Source organism: Trichogramma pretiosum, unplaced genomic scaffold (genome assembly GCF_000599845.2).
Source record: "Trichogramma pretiosum strain Unisexual culture from Peru unplaced genomic scaffold, Tpre_2.0 scaffold148, whole genome shotgun sequence".
NCBI lineage: Eukaryota > Metazoa > Arthropoda > Insecta > Hymenoptera > Trichogrammatidae > Trichogramma > Trichogramma pretiosum.
Window position 1 is genome coordinate 143927 of NW_019641643.1, and position 17783 is coordinate 161709.

Consider the following 17783-nt stretch of genomic DNA (forward strand, 5'->3'; position numbering starts at 1 on the left):
ATAGTGATTACACTCGTGAAATTTCCCTAACTTTGTCCTGATCCGGGAGCTCATTTGAAGATCCGAGCTGGATGTTAGCCTGAGAGGCTTTTTCCGATCAGGAAGGTTAACAAAAAAGTTACATTAATGAAATGGGTGTATGCAATTGTTTCATGGGTTTTTATCCAACTACATTTATATTAACATAAAATAAAAATTAGTTGAACAATATAATTATTAGTTGAAAATCTCGCTTTCGCCCTCACTTTGGATAGGCACTAGATTAGGATCCGGACTCGGCGATGACTTTCTTCAGTTAGTCGTGACATTTTTGTGATAATGACGACCCGGGTGGTCGTTATCAATGTCAAAGAGGAGTGAATTAATGTATGACTGCCCTTAAGTAAATTAATTAATAGAATATAAAATAATAATCAATCATATAACCAATCATAATAAAATCTTTCAGTTAGTTAAAGTAAGAATAAATAATTATAATAATAATAATAATAATAAATAAATAATTATATAATTGTAAGATAAAGCAGTGATTAGTATAAATGGTGCATTATTTCAAAAGCGTGTTATTGTAGCTATTAGAAAACTTTAAAAAAATGAAAACTAAGACGGTGAAACCTTTCATTTTATCGAATTCTACCTTCCGCAACTATAAAATTTCCACCAATAAAGAGCATATTGATTTGCCAGCCGGATAAACATACAAAATTTCCCCTCCGTGACCTGTCTTGAACTCAGAATTGATTGTTTTCACTCATTAAACACATTTTTACAAATATCCAGCAAAATAGTGGTACATGGGCCCTATTCTATACATCCTAAAGAAAGTTTTTTTTTGCATCACTCGTCATCTTAGATAGTCTCAAAAAAATCGTTCGTAAGTAACAAATGTGTCCTTAAATAATGTGAAAAATCACATCATTCCAAATATAGGGCCAGTAAACGTGCTAGACAATCATTTTGATCTCTCCAACGATATGAGGGTCATCTTTCAGATCTAAGGTACTCGATTTTCACCCGTAGAATATTCAAATCTTCATTGCAGCTTCGCTATAATAATAGTTGCACACGAAAATCGTAATAGTAAAATAAAGTGTCCCCTCCGTGATCGATGAGTTTTTCAGCTAGCAATTTCTGTTTTTGACTCTGGTGGCATAAAAACGTTCGTTTTTACAAACAATTTTTGTGGATGATCCGAAAAAAAGTTTCAACTTTATTATTGTCGTGAAATTTGATAAAAGTGCGATTTGTCCCCTCCGTGACAATTTTTCATGTTTGCAATAAGAAAATTGCAAAAACGTAAATATTCCACGAAAAAAAAAAGAATCAAGTGTCAGAAACTACGGGGGTCCGGAAAAATTAAACTCAAAATAGAAGAAAGTAAGTTTTTCGATTTTTCCAATATTGCCCATTTTACCCACTTCAAATATCACACTTTGGATATAATGCACCAAATACTGTTTTATCAGGTTAACTCGAATTTGAATGAAAGGCTTGAATACTTGACACAAAGAAGTATAGAGGCGTGACAATCAAAATAATAGAAAACCTCTCACTTTTGAGAATTAATGATCAACTCATAGAAAAATGATCGATCACTTACTTTTTTCTTCTCCGGCTTCCAAAGTAGACAGTTCTAAGAATTAAGCTCTGCTTATTTGTATCGAGAACAGGTACTCTATTCAATTGAACAATGTAAGTTCCGATTATAATAAGTATGATGATTAGAATATATTCATTCTTTCCATTTGTGTTCTAATACAAGGATACTTTTCATTAATTATTTTACTTCTACATAAAATGTTCTTCACAACGTAAGTCACGGTTTCAGAGGCAATGAACATTCTGGTCTTGCCTCTGAAGAAATGATTCCTATTACCAAATATACTACAAACTACTTAAGAGAGAATAATGAACTAATCAACAATTCCTGAATTATTGTGTCTTAATTCGGCAGACTCAAAATGATCGGTTATCAGCCCAGTAACCGTGCATACATTGCGCTGTGTGTGATCGTGCATTGTGTTGTTTTAAGCTCAAACAAATGAAAGTTTTTTTCATTTGCAATCGCTTATAACTCGATAAATGTGCATTTTCGAGATGAATCCCAAGTGACATTTTTTTCTTAAAATTTTTCGTAGAACACCAATAAGAATGTTTAAAAATCCATATTCGACCATTTTGGTAATTTGTCTAAACAAATGGGTATTTAACCATATGGTACCACTCGGAGGAAAAATTAACCACCAAATTTGTTTTCGGTGGATCAAAATCCATTAGAAACACCTTATTCCAACCATCCACCAATGGTTTGCTACGAGAAGGTAGCCTTCTGTCGGAGTAAATGAAGAATATTTTTGTTGCACATCACCTTCTGGAATATGTCGAAGGCATAAAAATAAAACCTGAATAAAATACAACAAATACTGCTAATAATCAAGCTGAAGTGAAAGCGTGGACGAAGTCAAACACCGAAGCTATGTCCATTCTCTCTACTGCCATGGAATACTCACAACTCGAGTACCTGATAACGTGCTCAACAGCTGCAGAGATGTAGAAAAAATTGTCTAGCATACATGAGCAAAAAAACGGCTACTAATAAACTGACTCTTACCACGAAATTCCACGAGTACCGCATGTCTCACAACGACACTACATCGCAGCACATTAGCAAGGTCGAGAATATGGCGAGTCAATTGAAAGACATCGGAGGGGGCGTATCGGACGTTATGATAATAGGAAAAGTATTGGGATCATTGCCAACTAAATATTACCCTTTCATCTCCACCTGGGAGAATGTTCCTAAAACAAGGCAAATATTAGACGACCTCAGAGAACGCCTTTTGAGAGAGGGGGATTGCCAATGAGACTCCAAGGACTTCAACCACGCCTTGGAATCAATGAGCACATCCAGCGACAAACCACAAGAAAAACTGCAAACCAGTGAAGGTAAAAAAAGCACGTGATTTTTACTTTTTGTAAAAAAACCTGGTCATCTCGCGAAATGCTGCTATGTCGAGAAGCGTTAAAATAAAATTACAAATAAAAATAATAGAGATGATGGCAATAAGCAGGAGCTAAGCGAAGGTACTCCGAATTACAGCTCGTTGATAACGCTCATCGGCGTGATGTCGTCATGTGCATTAGCTTCTCGCGAACAAACACGTTTGCTCCGAAAAAGATCGTTGGTTCTTAGGTAGTGGCGCTTCTTAGCATAGTAGCCATTGCAAAGATTGGTTTGTGGAACTCCTTCTGAGCAGTACCAATGAGTATGTTTACTTCGGAGACGGCACTAATTGTAAAGTCGAAGGACGCGGAAAAATGTTCATCAAGCGTCTTATCAGCGGAGAATGGTGTGATGGTGAAATCTTACCAACAAGCCCGAGACCTTATCTACGAGGTTTCTCGCCATTGATGCGTTAAAAATTTTTCTCCATGAGCGCTCGTTTCGAGGGAAAATACAATGAAATTTTTTCATAGAAATCTTTATTCATATGTTACATTTGGTACATTTTAATTTTAGTTCAATAACATTTTCTTAATTTATTAATTATCAACTTTATTTAAAACTCTCTAACTGTGAAATTTTGCATACTACTATTTATTATACTATTCTTTCTTTAATGACAAATTTTTTAAATTATTTATAGTGAAATTGCAGTTCTTGAAAATATAAACTGGGTTTTTAATATTTTTTTTTCCCAAATAAATAAAACGGGGGAAAATTTTCTTTTGAGTCATGATCATTTGCTTCTAATCTTTTCCTTTTTTGATTTTTTGTCACAATTACAGTCAAACACAATTCGTCTATCTCATCTTGAGTATTCTGGTGTTCTGAATGTTACGACAACTGAGGTGCACTTTATAAAAACATAAAACGCCAGAAAACACAAAAGAAGAAAAAATTTAACACGCTAAGTATACGGAAATGGCTCACGGAAACAGCTGTATCTCACTGAATAATCAAAAATTTGAAGTTTTAAAAAATTTAATGGAAAGGGGACAAAAAATCCTACCCGAAAATAAAATAAAAATTTTTTCGATTTTAAGCCCCCTTTGAGCCCTTAAACCATGATGTGTGTTAATGACGTTGGATGCTTTTCTTTGAATTGATTCTACCTCTAACGACTTGAGACATTTTTTTTAGGAAACTTTAGAACACGATTTTTATCAGCGTAAAAGTCAGTTTCTAGAACATCTTCATAGTCCTCTTGTGAAATAGACATCAAAGCATCTGAGTTGTCATCGAGAAAATCATTTGGATTTTTATAATGTGCCGTAATGGGTACAATTAAATTTTCATTTATTTTAGAACTGGCCCATTTTTTTGGCTTCTTGAATTGAAATGTAGATCCAATAAGTTCACTTGATGTTTTCTTGTTCTGGAGAGACTCGTTGATGTAACTTTCAGCCACCGTCGAGCTCTTCCACTCTCCAAGTCTTTTTTAGTGTGATTAAATCAGCTCCTTTGTCAGCTGTGATAGTGCCAGAGGTCCTCCTCAAAGCATGGCCAGTATATTTTTAGGTTGTTCCAGATCTAAATAAGTAGCAATATCCTTTAGAATTTTCTAGCCTCCTCGAATAAATATGCAAAATATTCTTCGGATTTTTCTCGTTCATTTGATAAAATTGTTATTGTATCAACTAACAATTCTTGTGCAGAATTCATATCATTCCAAGTTTTTTGAAGATAAAGGCTTAGTTACTGGGTACAATTCAATAAATTGGCAAGACAAACGATTGAAATGATAACCTCGCCGTTACACAATGACAGTCTCAAGGACTTGGCTTTTGCAGCTGTGTGCATATCCGTCCACGCTGCAATATGATCGTGCGTCTCAATAACTTTTCCAATGCAATCTCGAAATTGAATTACTCCATCATGCCGTTCGACTCACCTTGTTTCTCATAATCCACAAAGTTTATGCCCCATTACATTTTTTAACAAATGAGACCATTTGGCAGAAGCTGTAAAGAAAGCAATCTCGTCCTTTAAAGTGCCATCGACATTTCTTATTGCCTGTACATAATGTTGACGACTCGCCTCTTTGCTGAGTCGGAGCAACTGTTGAAATTTGTTAGTTACCGTGAGTTAAGTCAGAACAAGGGGAAGGTCACACACATGAACAAAAACTCAAGTCACTGTATACAATTAATAATAATATTTATTACTATAACTTTTGAAGTAGTATTTAATTGTTTTAAATTAATAAATAGAACATTCTTTGTCGCGTAACTCGGTGGACTTATCGTCGCTACGAGGTGATTAGTACAGCACGGTCAGGAGAATACTCGACGCGCTCACTCACCGCGAGTGCAAGAATGATTGTCTCTGCGACGCAAGCAGAGGACACGAGATTGGTCCTTGCATTTAGACGCGCGGCATTTTTAAATATTATTCGAGACTCGAACATAGCCCCCACCTTGCTGTCGCCAGCAGCAACAAAATAATACCGAAATCATAACAAAATATAATAAGAATATAATGAGTGTATAGTAAGTACAATAATATGTAATAGAAACAGTTTATAACATTTGGAAAGGAAATGATTATCAAAGCGGTAACATAAGGTGATGGTGGTAGTTGAGACTCTTGTTAAATCAGGTCACACTGCTTCTGGTCGTTTGAAGCTGCACTGGAGCCCTCGTCTTCTTCATCCTTTGGTTTTAGGGGGAGCTTTATCACTTTGGTGATTGATCGGACGTAGTCTCCTCGAGCAGTCGACACGGTCACTACTCTGACTAAGCCATCCCGGATGTATCTTTGAGATGCGGGCCAGCGGCCAAGTGGCAGGTGGACACAAATCATCGGCGACAAGAACAATATCGTCGACCTGGAGGTTCGGCGCTACGTTTTGCCATTTATTAAGCTGTCTATACTGATTTAGAACTTCTTTTCGCCACCGATTCCAGAAACTGTTGCGCATATTCGTGATGAGCTGCCATCGACGGTAAACGTTCACAAGGTTTGGCTTCACTTCCGTGGGCTCTGGTGCCGAGAGAAGTGGTATGCCGACGATGATGTGTTCTCGAGTGAGTGCTGGGTAATCAGTGGCGGAAGAGCCGAGGGCGCACATAGGCCGGGAGTTGAGACACGCCTCAATTTTTACCGCCAGAGTAGCCATTTCTTCATAAGTCAGGTGATTGTTACCTACCACTCTTTTGAAGTGGAATTTGGAAATGGAAACTTCGCACGGCCGATTCCCACACACCGCCGTGATGAGGTGCACGAGGGGGTATGAATTTCCACATCGTCCCTTGGGTGGCCACTTGGTTGATGATTCCTCCTGGCATCTGCAGAACTTCCCGAAGTCGGCTACCAAGCTCCTTCGAGGCCGCTTTGAAAGTTGTAGCGTTATCACTATATATGACTCTACACACTCCTCTTCGTCCTGTAAAGCGCGCATAAGCAGCCAAAAAGTCGTCCGTGGTAAGTCCTGTGACCCCCTCAATGTGAACAGCCCTTGTCAGCATGCATACGAAGATGCATATGTAGGCCTTCACGTATGTGCTGCTACCTCGAACTTTGGAGGCCCGTATTGAGAAGGGGCCGGCAAAGTCGACACCTGACACTTCAAATAGTCTAGCTGGTTTTACGCAGCAATCAGGAAGGGGGGCCATTTGTTGATTTTCTGGACGGGCTTGGTATCTGACACATGTAATACATTGTTGATATACCCCTCGAATCACTCGGAGTCCGTTCGTGATCCAGACCGACTGTCCGAGGTGGCTGCGCATCAATTGAATACCTCCATGAAGCGTGAGCTTGTGTACGTACTCGATGTAGCATCGAATCAACGGGGAATTACCTGGCAAGATGATAGGATGCTTTTCGCTGTACTCGAGTATTGCATTTTGTAAGCGACCTTTGACTCTAAGAAGCCCGGAATCGTCGATGAATGGCACGAGTCGTCGAAGATGACGTTTTTTTGGAAGCTGTTTCTTCTTGCGCAAGGCGTCGAGCTCTGCCCCAAATTTATCTTCCTGCATCACGTGGAAGATGGCGGTCTCAGCGGCGTCCAGTTCTTCGACTGTCGCAAGTCCTTTTAAGCAGTTTTTCTTATTTAATTTTGCGTTGAATCGCCATCTGTATATCCAAGCTACGATGCGCCACAATCTTTTGTAGTCTGAGTGTTTCGACAAAATTGTAACAAGACGTTCGTCGTCTTGCGTGTGCTGTGCGCGTGCGGAGACTGCGTGGGCTCGCAGGGTCTGCTCAGAATGTGGAGCTTGAGAGCTCGGGGTTGGCCACTGTCTTTCATGAGGTAACCAACTAGGTCCGTGCCACCACAGGTTTGCTGCTGCAAGCTCGGGAGGGCTTATTCCTCGAGAAGCTATATCAGCCGGGTTGTCTTCCGAGGGGACGTGCATCCAACGAGCTTGTGGTACGAGAGTGTTAATTTGACTCACGCGATTGGCTACAAAGGTGGGCCATTTTAATGGGTGGCCGCGCAGCCACGCAAGCGTCACTTGTGAATCGCTCCAAAGATTTACCGTGTGCGGCAGATGAGGCAACCCGTCGAGTAGGTGCTTGACCAGACGGGCCAAAAGCAAAGCTGCACACAGTTCCAGGCGGGGAAGCGTTTCTTCCTTTTTTGGCGCTACTTTTGATTTAGCAGTCAAAATAATCGCCGATGTGCCGGGAGTGACGGCATACACAACCACCCCGTAAGCTCTCTCCGAAGAATCTGCAAAGCCATGCAGTTGCCACTGAGTTTTCTCATGAACGTTCGTCCACCATGGTACCCTGATTAAGTTAATCAAGGGCAGTGCATCACGAAAGTCGACCCACCGATCCGCCAGCTCTTCTGGCGGCGTCGCATCCCAATCCGCACCGTGCAGCCACATATCCCGGAGTATAATCTTGGCTACGATGATTATAGGAGTAAGCCAGCCCAGCGGATCAAATAACTTCGCAGTCTCAGAGAGTACGCTGTGCTTTGTATAATTTTCCCTTGATGCAGAAAGATGGGCAATGAAGTTAAAGTAATCGGAGCAAGGCTGCCACCGAACGCCAAGTGTGGAGACGGAGTCTTCTGTATGCGTTGTGATAGATCGTTCGTTCGAGTCGTCGTTGTTGATCAATAGGTCTGGCGAGTTCGCTGACCATTTACCGAGCTTGAGCTGAGCGGACTTGAGTAGACTGATTAGTTGGTCCTTTACTATTAGTGCTTCTTCAATCGAGTCGGCGCCGGCAAACGCGTCGTCGACATATGTTTGCTGCCGAATGATCTGTGCGGCCTTGGGGTGTGTGGACTCGCCTTTGTGTGCTAGTTGCAGCATCGTGCGATTCGCCAGAAACGGTGCAGCAGCGGTGCTGTAGGTAACTGTGGTTAGACAAAAATCGTGCATTGGTTGTAGAGGGTCCGCTCTCCAAAAAATGTGTTGGTAGCGGAGGTCAGATTCGTGGACATCAAATTGCCGGAACATCTTGACGATGTCTGCCGTAAATGCGAATTTGAAGAATCTCCATCTGGTGAGAATGAGTGTTATGTCGCCTTGAAGTTTTGGTCCCGGAAGTAAGTAGTCGTTCAACGACTTGCCGTTGCTACCCTTTTGTGATGGGTTGAAGACCACTCGGAGTTTCTTCGAGTCCGGCTTCAAGACGCCATGATGTGGCATGTAATACTCTGCGTCTTGAATCTCTTCATTGGTGGCGAGGCGCATGTGTCCCATGGCTTCGTATTCTTCCATGAACTTTATATACGCACGATTTAATTCAGCATTGCGGGATCGCTGTTTTTCTGATCGTAGGAGATTGGCAGCAGCAATCGCGTGAGTGTCGGTTATAGGTTCGGGGGAGCGCAACGGCAGTCGAACAACATACCTTCCGTCCTCGCTACGACGGACGGTGTCGAGGTAGAGCTTCTCACAGAGCTGCTCTTCGGGAGTGAGAAATCTTGTGGCAGGTATCTCATCGATCTCCCAGAATCTTTGGAGTGCTTGACTGATAGATGGCTCGGTGCGTGTGTGGAAAGCTGTCACTGCTATCGGCGTATTTCCGTCAGTGAACCCAGTTGGGCCAGTCAGTAGCCACCCGAAGATCGACTGCTGCGCCGCAGGAGTCCCGTCAGGGCCTAGTCGTAGGTCTGGCCGAATGATATATGGAAACTTGTCTGCTCCCAGTAGCAGATCCACCTTGCGGGGCTTGCCATAGTGAGAATCTGCCAATTTTAGACCGTCAAGATGCGGGTAATTTGCCGACATGACTTGACGGCCGGGTAGTTTGCCGGTGATCTCATTTACAACGAGAGCCGGGACGTGAATGCTGCAAGGGCTTTCGAAGAAAGGGCTGACTGTGAACTGCACAATGGATCGGGCCGTCGTTTGAGCTTGAGCGCCGACTCCGATGACATTTGTCGAAATTCGAGACCTGCGCAGAGATAAATAATTAACAAGGCGTTCAGTTAAGAATGAGGCTTCAGCTGCAGGGTCGATGAGCGCTCGCACACTTCGGCTTTGGTCGGATTCCGATATTATTTTGACTTCTGCAGTTGCCAGCAAGACAGTTCTTCCGGCTTGAGCAGTATGCACCGAAACAGTGTCATTTTCATCGGCCGTCGATGATCCGTCGTGGCTATTGGTCCTGACTTGGTGGATTTACGAGTCTCGCTCTGCGACGACGATGATTGTGTTTGCTCGAGCGTTTGAAGTCTTCGCTCAAGAAAGCACAGCAGGTCTTTGTAGAAAGGGAAGTCATCTTTCCCTTCACGCAATACATTCCAAGCTTCTTTCGTTGAAATGTCCAATTTGCGTAGTAGGTAGTGTACTATGAAGTGACTCTTTTCTTCCTCAAAGCACCGCAAGTCGCGAAGAGCTTGCACCGACTCCTCGGCTTTGTCGATCAATGAAGCCAGGTCACGGGCATTGTACACAACCTAATTTCCAATGACTAACGGGATGAGGAACTCATTCTCTTTTACACTATTTATTACATCTTGATCATTTTCCGTAACGTCATCTATTTTGTTATGTGGCTGGGCTTAGGGTACATTACTTTCAACTGAACAAATAAATAAAATTCACGGAAAAAATGAAATCATTTTAATTTATGAGATAATCAATTAAAAATTATTATTATTTATATTTTCTATCACGTAACTTGCATCAATAACTTCTTGAGGTACATTAGTCGGTACGCTTATTTGTTCATAGTGAACAGTGGAACCGGTTCCAACTGCGATCGAACTAAATTGTTCCAATACACCTATTTTCGAAAAAAATCATTTTATAATAGAAAGTAATATTTTACTATCCTTCAATTTGCTGTTAATAATTAGACTCGAAGTGTCGATTCTCCGTAAGTCAACGCGGACGCGTAGGAGCGCATTCGACATATGTGTATATACCACATACAACCGTTTGCGGGCGTGTGTATGTTACGACACTCAAGCATTTGTGTGCGGGCATGTACACGCGGCGCGCGTATACGAACAGAAGACGATCTGTTGATGCCGTACACTCATCTCTGCTCGCAACGCAAGTCGCAACCGTTATAACCTGCGACAGCGCCCGTTTTACAATGTCTTTGTTTTTAAAACATATGTCATGTCGCGGGGGCTACATGAGCATTTTAAGTGTCAAATATAATAAAAGTTTTAAATAATATTAGGAATAGTTATTATGCAACGGGAGTTGCACTGGCCTTGCATGATTCTGTGCCAAGCCCAAGTAGCCCATAGCACTGGCAATCGTTGAATTTGTGTTAATCATATATTTATTTACTTTATTTACCTTTTATGTATAGTTTTGATTATCACTTTCATACATGCAAAACAGAATACTGTTCATTGCATGGTGGCAGTGACTTAATGATTTTATCTGTTATATATTTTTATAAATAAGTATTGTGACAGTCGTGTTACGCTGTCACAGGCCTCTCCCCTCTTCAGCACAAAGTCCCACTGTGATGGGACATAGACACGAAGATGTACCTGACGCAGCAGCCGCAGCGACGCGCGTGTATGTAAGTGTGTGTGTGCGAGAGAGAGTCCGCGTGTCATCGCACGCGGAATCGCCTGTCTCCTTCTTCCTTACGGAGCAAGGGCCGGCTAATTGGTCACGTGACCAATCAGAGCGTCTTGCGAGCGCGTGGAGACGTGGAGATACTCGGTGTTCGTGGATGAGTAAGCATCGTCCGCGTTGCTCCGAATTCGACCGTGTCGCGAGAGAATAATTACGACTGGACGCGGCAAGTGCGTGACGCGAGATTCGCACGACTTGCGCGGGCGTATATTCGACGCGGGTCGAGCGAGGACGAATCGGTGTATTCGCGAGAAGTATCTCCAACGAATAGGATTGTGAATAAGAATCACGTTATTTTCTGTTATTGCGACTTCGCGAACTGTGCAAACCAGCAGCAGCCCACACGAGCGAGAGGGTCAGCCAGCTGCGATTACAGCGAGCGGCCATTGACGGCATTCACCTACTGTAAGTACCTCTCGAGTACTCGACCTCTCCTGCGTGTGCAATCGCGTCTCAGTGTGATCGAGTGAGTGTGTCCGCGATTGCGCTGCTGCGTTCGTATTTGAAAGTTCATTCAATAAATACTCTATTATTTTACCATATTAATTCGCGAATTATTATTTCGGCAAAACTTTCCCGTTATTTTCATCCTAGGTTGGACCACGACGCCGCCGCGGTCGGTGCGAATTGTCGCACCGAATAACTGAGCCAGCCGGCGATCAGCGCGAGGACGAGCATCGCCTAGGATTACCCTGTGAATATCGTAGCGGTCACGGGAACCGTTACAGTATATATTTGAATTAGAGTAATAGAAATCATTTTGAAAAGAAGAAATAGAAATTACGTACTAATAAATAATATTATTTATTACTCACATTCTTAAACTTCTATACAGATATTTATACAGATATTATCTTATATATTAACGAGACTGAGCTAATTACATGCATTATCAATGCTGTTTTTAACAAAAGCTTTACGTGGGTGGTAGAAGCTACCAGTGGTTTAACATGATCCGAACGCGTAAATATGACATTAGTCACTCTCTTCCACCCATGTTCTTTATTTCATTCGTAATAAGCTTTAGTCGTTTGATTTTAAAATTATAAAAGTTAATTATTATTTATCTTAAAATGTATCAATGCTATGAACTGCTCAGCACTTCAAGAATAAAACGAATTTTCAAAATTTATTGCATCATGAGCATGATTTTAAAATTAAGGCTGAGTGGCATTTCTTTGCATCTTCTCATGGAAAAGGAGGTTGCGATGGAATCGGAGCTAATTTGAAACGGGGAGCAAAAAGGGCAAGTTTGCAGGCAAATTCAAAAAATCGCATTCTTTCAGCTGAAAGTTTATATAATTGGGCGAAAAAATACTGTAGAGAGACGAATGTTCTTTTTAGCAGTAAAGACAGCTATGAACAAACGGTCTTACAGTTAAAATCAAGGCTAGAGGGTTGTAAACTTATTCCAGGTACAATGCAATACCACGCGTTTATTCCTATAAATAATAAGTCATTTAGTTTGAAATATACATCTCTATCTTCTAGTAGCATTACTTTTCCAAAAATAAAAATAGAAAAGATAATAAGTAACCCCGTGAAAAAAGCTGTTAAACGAAAAAGACCGTCAGAAGATCCCTCATAAGAATCTGTTTCGTCAGTAATAAAAACATTTGAATTCTCGATTTTTCCGATGAAAATGGAAAATTTCGGAAAATTCGATAGCACCATTGGAAAGGTGAAAAAAAACTACATCGAAAACATATTTTTGTTAAATTTTTTTAGATAAATTGGTTACTGTTATTGGCACAAAACGAGAACGTAGCGGCTACGGCGCGCGCTGGCCGCAGCCGGGCGGTCGAGCGCCGACTATAACCTCTCTTGTAGCTCGAAATTTTCAGTTGTTGCACACGCTGAAAAATAGTGTTTTCGACGTAAAAAGACATGCTCTTTCGATTGGAAACATGAAAAAGGGGGGAAAAACGTTGTTTTTTGAGATAATCAACTTTGAAATATATTTTTCAGTTTTTTTTCCGGGAAAATGGAAAATTTCGGAAAATTGGACCCCACCATCGGAAAGCTGAGGTAATTTCCCATCGAAAACCTACGTCACATATTTTGTCTAAGGATGTTTAGTGGCTTTTCTGGCGAGTTAGAAATTGAGTGATTTTGCTTAAAAAGGCCGCTCGGCAGGGTCGCTAGGACAGTTCAGGAATTTTGCCCCATATGTGTGGCGGAGTTTTATGATGTACATTGTGACGAAGCACATGCCTGCGAGCTCAAACGTCGCGCCTGACCGAGGGCAGCCCGTACACCGGCACCACGCGAGATCTCTTCGTCGCGAGAATGCACGAGTGAATGATTTCGCGTATTGTTCTCGTAGCCTAGGTTTCAGGCCAAGAAGAAGATGAGCAGAGCAGACCGAGGACGCAACACCGACGCAACGAGAACAAGCCGCACTTCGAGATTCTACGAGCCTAGGCCGAGCAGAAGCACGCAGGCCGCACAAGAGCAGTAGCCGAGTCACGTGACTACTGCGCAATCTACTGCGCCGCAGACCACGCCCCGCAAGGCAGATTAGCACGAGCCAAGCAAGTGTGTGCACGTGCGAAGCCAACAGAGTAAAAGTTAGTTGTTTTTCGCTGTGTTTTAGTTGTTTTACGATAACAACAGTAGTTCGCGACAGTGCCAGTTCGGTGTTAAAGAACTCGCCGACAAGTTAAAGTTGGTCGGAGTGCGAGTGTCGTGCGAGAAGCACAGAGTGAGTGCCAAGGACGACCGCCAAGAAAGTAAGGCTAGTTTTGCCTCGAGACACGCGGTGCCGATACGAACTCGAAAGCCACCTAGGCCAAGAAACAGGAATTTTGCCACGGAGTGCAGGCGACGGAGGCCACGACAGCAAAGGAGTTTGCCAGGGCAACATCTACTGAAGAGCCGGCGAAGAGGTTAGCTTTAAGATTATTTAGGTGGTCGGTCGCTTGGCCGTGTGCACGATTGCGTCATCGTGCTCGGGCGTGTATCGAGATTGTGTGTGTGCGTGTGAGTGTTACCGCAGCGGCGGCAAGCTCAGTGTGTGTGTGTGCGAATCGACGGCACACTGCCGTGTTGCATAATTAGGATAACACGCAGGTGTACGGCGCGGCGTAGACGCGGTCTCGCGGAGTTAGCCACGTGGCTACAGGTCGACGAGCGAAGCACGCGCGCGTCGGCCGAGCTCGTTCGACCACGCGTACGTAGCGACGGCCATTTTGGCCAAGTAAAATAAGAGAGTCACGACGTAACCTATTGCTGCGGGGCAAAGGTTTGGCCACGGAAGGCAAACAAGAACGCCACCAGCGCACCTGGTGGCCAATGTTAAAAGTGAAATAAAGTGACTAGATTTTTGAAATTGAATCTCGCGAGTCATTATTAATTCGTTATTTTGTTGTAAATTCCCTAGACTCCCTCTTTTCAGCGCGTAGAGCAATATTGCAAAATTACAAGGATTTTCGCGGAGTTCGCGACAAATTGAGATTTCCTCGGCCGATTCGAAAGGTGAGTCGCTGGGGCCAACAGCTCGGCCCAAACTCGGCAGAAGGCCCAGAACCTCCTCGGAGAAATCAGCGTGAGTACAAGAGGTCCCACATAATAAAATTCTTGTCGACGGCATTTGAGCTGGACCTTATTTGATAAGGCCAATTTGCAGCGTCGCAACATCTTTGTACAATGTTCATCTCCTCAATACCGCACAGGAGTGGGGCTATGTAGCCCACCGGCGAGTGTTCGCTAGCGAGTTCGCTGATTTTGCTTAGACAACGCGCAGAGCACACATTACTTCTTAATTGCTTATCTATAACTACTCTAATTAACATTTATATATTATATTTTATACTTATGGTTCAAAATAATACGTTTTTACGAAACCGTACGCTCGTATGTCACCGATCTTGAAGCGATTTTAGTATGTTATAGTACATGGTAAAAAGGTCCCAAAAAAAATTTTGGATAAAAAAATTTGAGGTTATATATTTTGATAAAAAAAACAGGAAAAAAATTTTTCCAGATTTTTGAGGCTCCGTATCGTCCTAAAAAAATTATTTTCGTCAAAAAAGGAGTTTTTGGCTTCAAAAGGTGCGTTCACATCTCTGAAAAAATTTGAAATAATTTGAGGTTAATTTTTCTAATGTAATAAAAAAGTGAAAAAATTTTCTAAAAGATTATTGCATTCTAAGGCCGTATATGAATTTTTAAAATTTTTAATGATTTTTTCTGACGGCCTGAAGCACTCGAAAAATCTGAAAAAATTCAAGGTTGTTAAAAATGTTAAAAAATATTTTTTTGGAATTTTTTCAGATTTTTTAATTACTTCAGGGCTTCACAATAAATATGAATGGAAAATAGACGTTTATACCGGAAGTGGGGGTAGGAGGGGGGAGGGGATCTAAAATTTTGTTTTTAGGACCTTTTTACCATCTACTATAATATACAAGAAGCACGTCAAGATCGGTGACATACGTGCCCTCGGTTTTGTAAAAAAGTATTATTTTGACCCTTATCTCTATATATTACGCGGTGAATGAATCTCGCTCTAAAGTTCTAGCCTCCTCAACAAATCTGGAAAATCGATGACTAAAAAAAAAAATAATTTTATTATATATATACCTTGTATTTACAAGGTATACATATAATAAAGACCTTGTATTTACAAGGTATGTACATTGTACAAGGTATATACATTATATATATACCTCCCGAAAGAATTTTCAAATTCGGCGGCCGCACGTGCGCATGCAGCCCGAATTCGGCGGCCGACTTCGGGCCGAACTCGGTTTGAGGCGTGGGTACGCATGTGGCCCGAACTCGGCTCAGCATTATAGCTTTATTTTTTGAAGCTGAAACGTTCATTTCGTAACAAAAATCTCATTCTCTGAGTAAAAAAAATAGTATTTTACTAACAATATAAGACCTGAACTCATTTATTTGTAATAAAATAATATAAAGACTTTTTAATTTGAACCGTGCTTAAATATCTAAGTTGAAGTTTAGTGATTTCTGTGAAGGTTAGTATATTTAAAATTTGAAAGAATAGTTCATGTACTGTTTTGAAACGAATCAGAGTTTTGCAATTGTAAAATCCAATAATATTTTTAGGAAACATGTTCTTAAATAAATTGAAACGAACTCTTGCTGTCAAAAAAATTAATCAACGAGGACGTCAATCAAAAAATAAATCAGATGTTGATTCTGATTCAGATAATGAAATGCCAAATATTGATCATTTATCAGTTTCAAATGAGAAAATTCAAATGAGTATTAATGAAAATATTAATAGTACTCGCGTAGAGCCACTTCAGGAAAACGACACAGCATTATATGTTATTCCAGGTGGCGATAACGATAATAGTGATATTGATGACTATAACAGTAGTAGTGCAGATGAATCTATCGATGATCCTGTGGAAAAAAAATCTAAAATTGGTCACGATATGGAAAATCATTTATGTCCAGCTTTGAGAGAAAAATTAAGATGTTGAGCTATTAATTATACAATCGTCCACGCAATTATAACAGCATTATTAAAAATTTTAAAACCTTTGTTTCCGTGTCTTCCTGTTTCGGCAAAGGATTCGATAAAAACTAAAAATAAATTCAAGGTTTCCTCTTTTTGTCCTGAAAATGTTTCTGACAAATCAGAATTTGTGTACATTGGCCTATCGACTCAATTGCGAAGAATAGTATATCCAGACAACCACAATGAAAAAGTCATTAAATTGCAATTTAATATAGATGGGTTACCTTTGTTTAAATCTGGAGGACAGGAGCTATGTCCAATATTAGGAAAAGTATATTCACACTCAAATTTGTATGAACCATTTGTTATAGTAGCGTACAGTGGAGTAGGAAAGCCAAAATTACTTCATAGATTTTTCGATCAATTTATCATTGAAACAAATTTAATTTTAAAAGATGGAATTATAATCGACAACGTTTCTTTCACAATTAAGATTATTTGCTTCATTTGTGACCGACCAGCGAGATCATTTGTCAAAAATATCATTGGGCATACTGAATATTATGGTTGTGAAAGGTGCATACAAAAAGGATGCAGCTACGAAAATAGGATAATATTCCCTTCAGTGACTTCTGATTTATAACGATAATTCATTTCGTGAAATGAAAAATGCTGAACGTCGCAATGGGAAATCCCCTTTGCTGAAAATTCAGCCAAAAATTGATATGATTTTCAGTTTTTCATTGGATTTTATGCATCTTTCTTGCCTTGGGGTAATGAAAAAATAGATAAACTGTTGGTTGACAACAATTGTAGGTACATCGATGACCAGAACAAAAATAATGCAGCTTACTCAGCGCATGACAAACCTATCCGGTCAAATACCTATTGAGTTTCAACGTCAACTCCTGCAATCTATCGGATTAATAGCCAAGTGAAAAGCAACCGAATATCGTTTCTGTTTATTATATTGTGATCCTTTGGTCTTGAACGATTTATCAACAATCGAGCAGTACGAGCATTTTTTATTTTTTCATATCGCAATGAGAATTTTTTGCTGTGGTAAAATATCCAATTTATATTCATCTCAAGCAAGAGTTTATTTAGAAAGATTTGTTTTAAATTTTGGAAAAATATACAAGCCAGAGTCATCGATTTTTAACGTACAAACATTGATTCATTTGCCAGATGATGTAGCAAATTTTAATTGTTCACTCAGTGATTTAACTGCTTTTTCATTCGAAAACCTTTTAGGCAAAATAAAAAAAATGATTCACAGTGGAAAAAATCCTTTTCAGCAGCTATGCAATCGCTTAAGTGAACAATT

General features: G+C 40.7%; 1 protein-coding gene across 1 annotated transcript; it reads right to left on the minus strand.

Annotated features, from left to right (window-relative positions):
* Positions 1-6144: 6144 nt before the first annotated feature.
* On the minus strand, positions 6145-10463 carry LOC111693859. Its single transcript, XM_023459753.1, has 4 exons — positions 10433-10463; positions 10095-10204; positions 9532-9875; positions 6145-9370 (listed from the first exon to the last, which is right to left on the minus strand). Exons 1-4 carry the CDS (start codon positions 10461-10463, stop codon positions 6145-6147), a joined length of 3711 nt encoding a protein of 1236 aa, XP_023315521.1.
* Positions 10464-17783: the final 7320 nt, after the last annotated feature.

Excerpts from the sequence above, each read along its gene's own strand:
- LOC111693859 (XM_023459753.1), bottom strand. The coding sequence starts at position 10,463 with ATGAGTGTACGGCATCAACAGATCGTCTTCT. Across the intron at positions 10,205-10,432 it reads GCATCAACAGATCGTCTTCT|GTGTATTGGAACAATTTAGT; the intron begins GTTCGTATACGC and ends TTTCGAAAATAG. Across the intron at positions 9,371-9,531 it reads ATGAAAATGACACTGTTTCG|GTCTCGAATTTCGACAAATG; the intron begins GTGCATACTGCT and ends ATCTCTGCGCAG.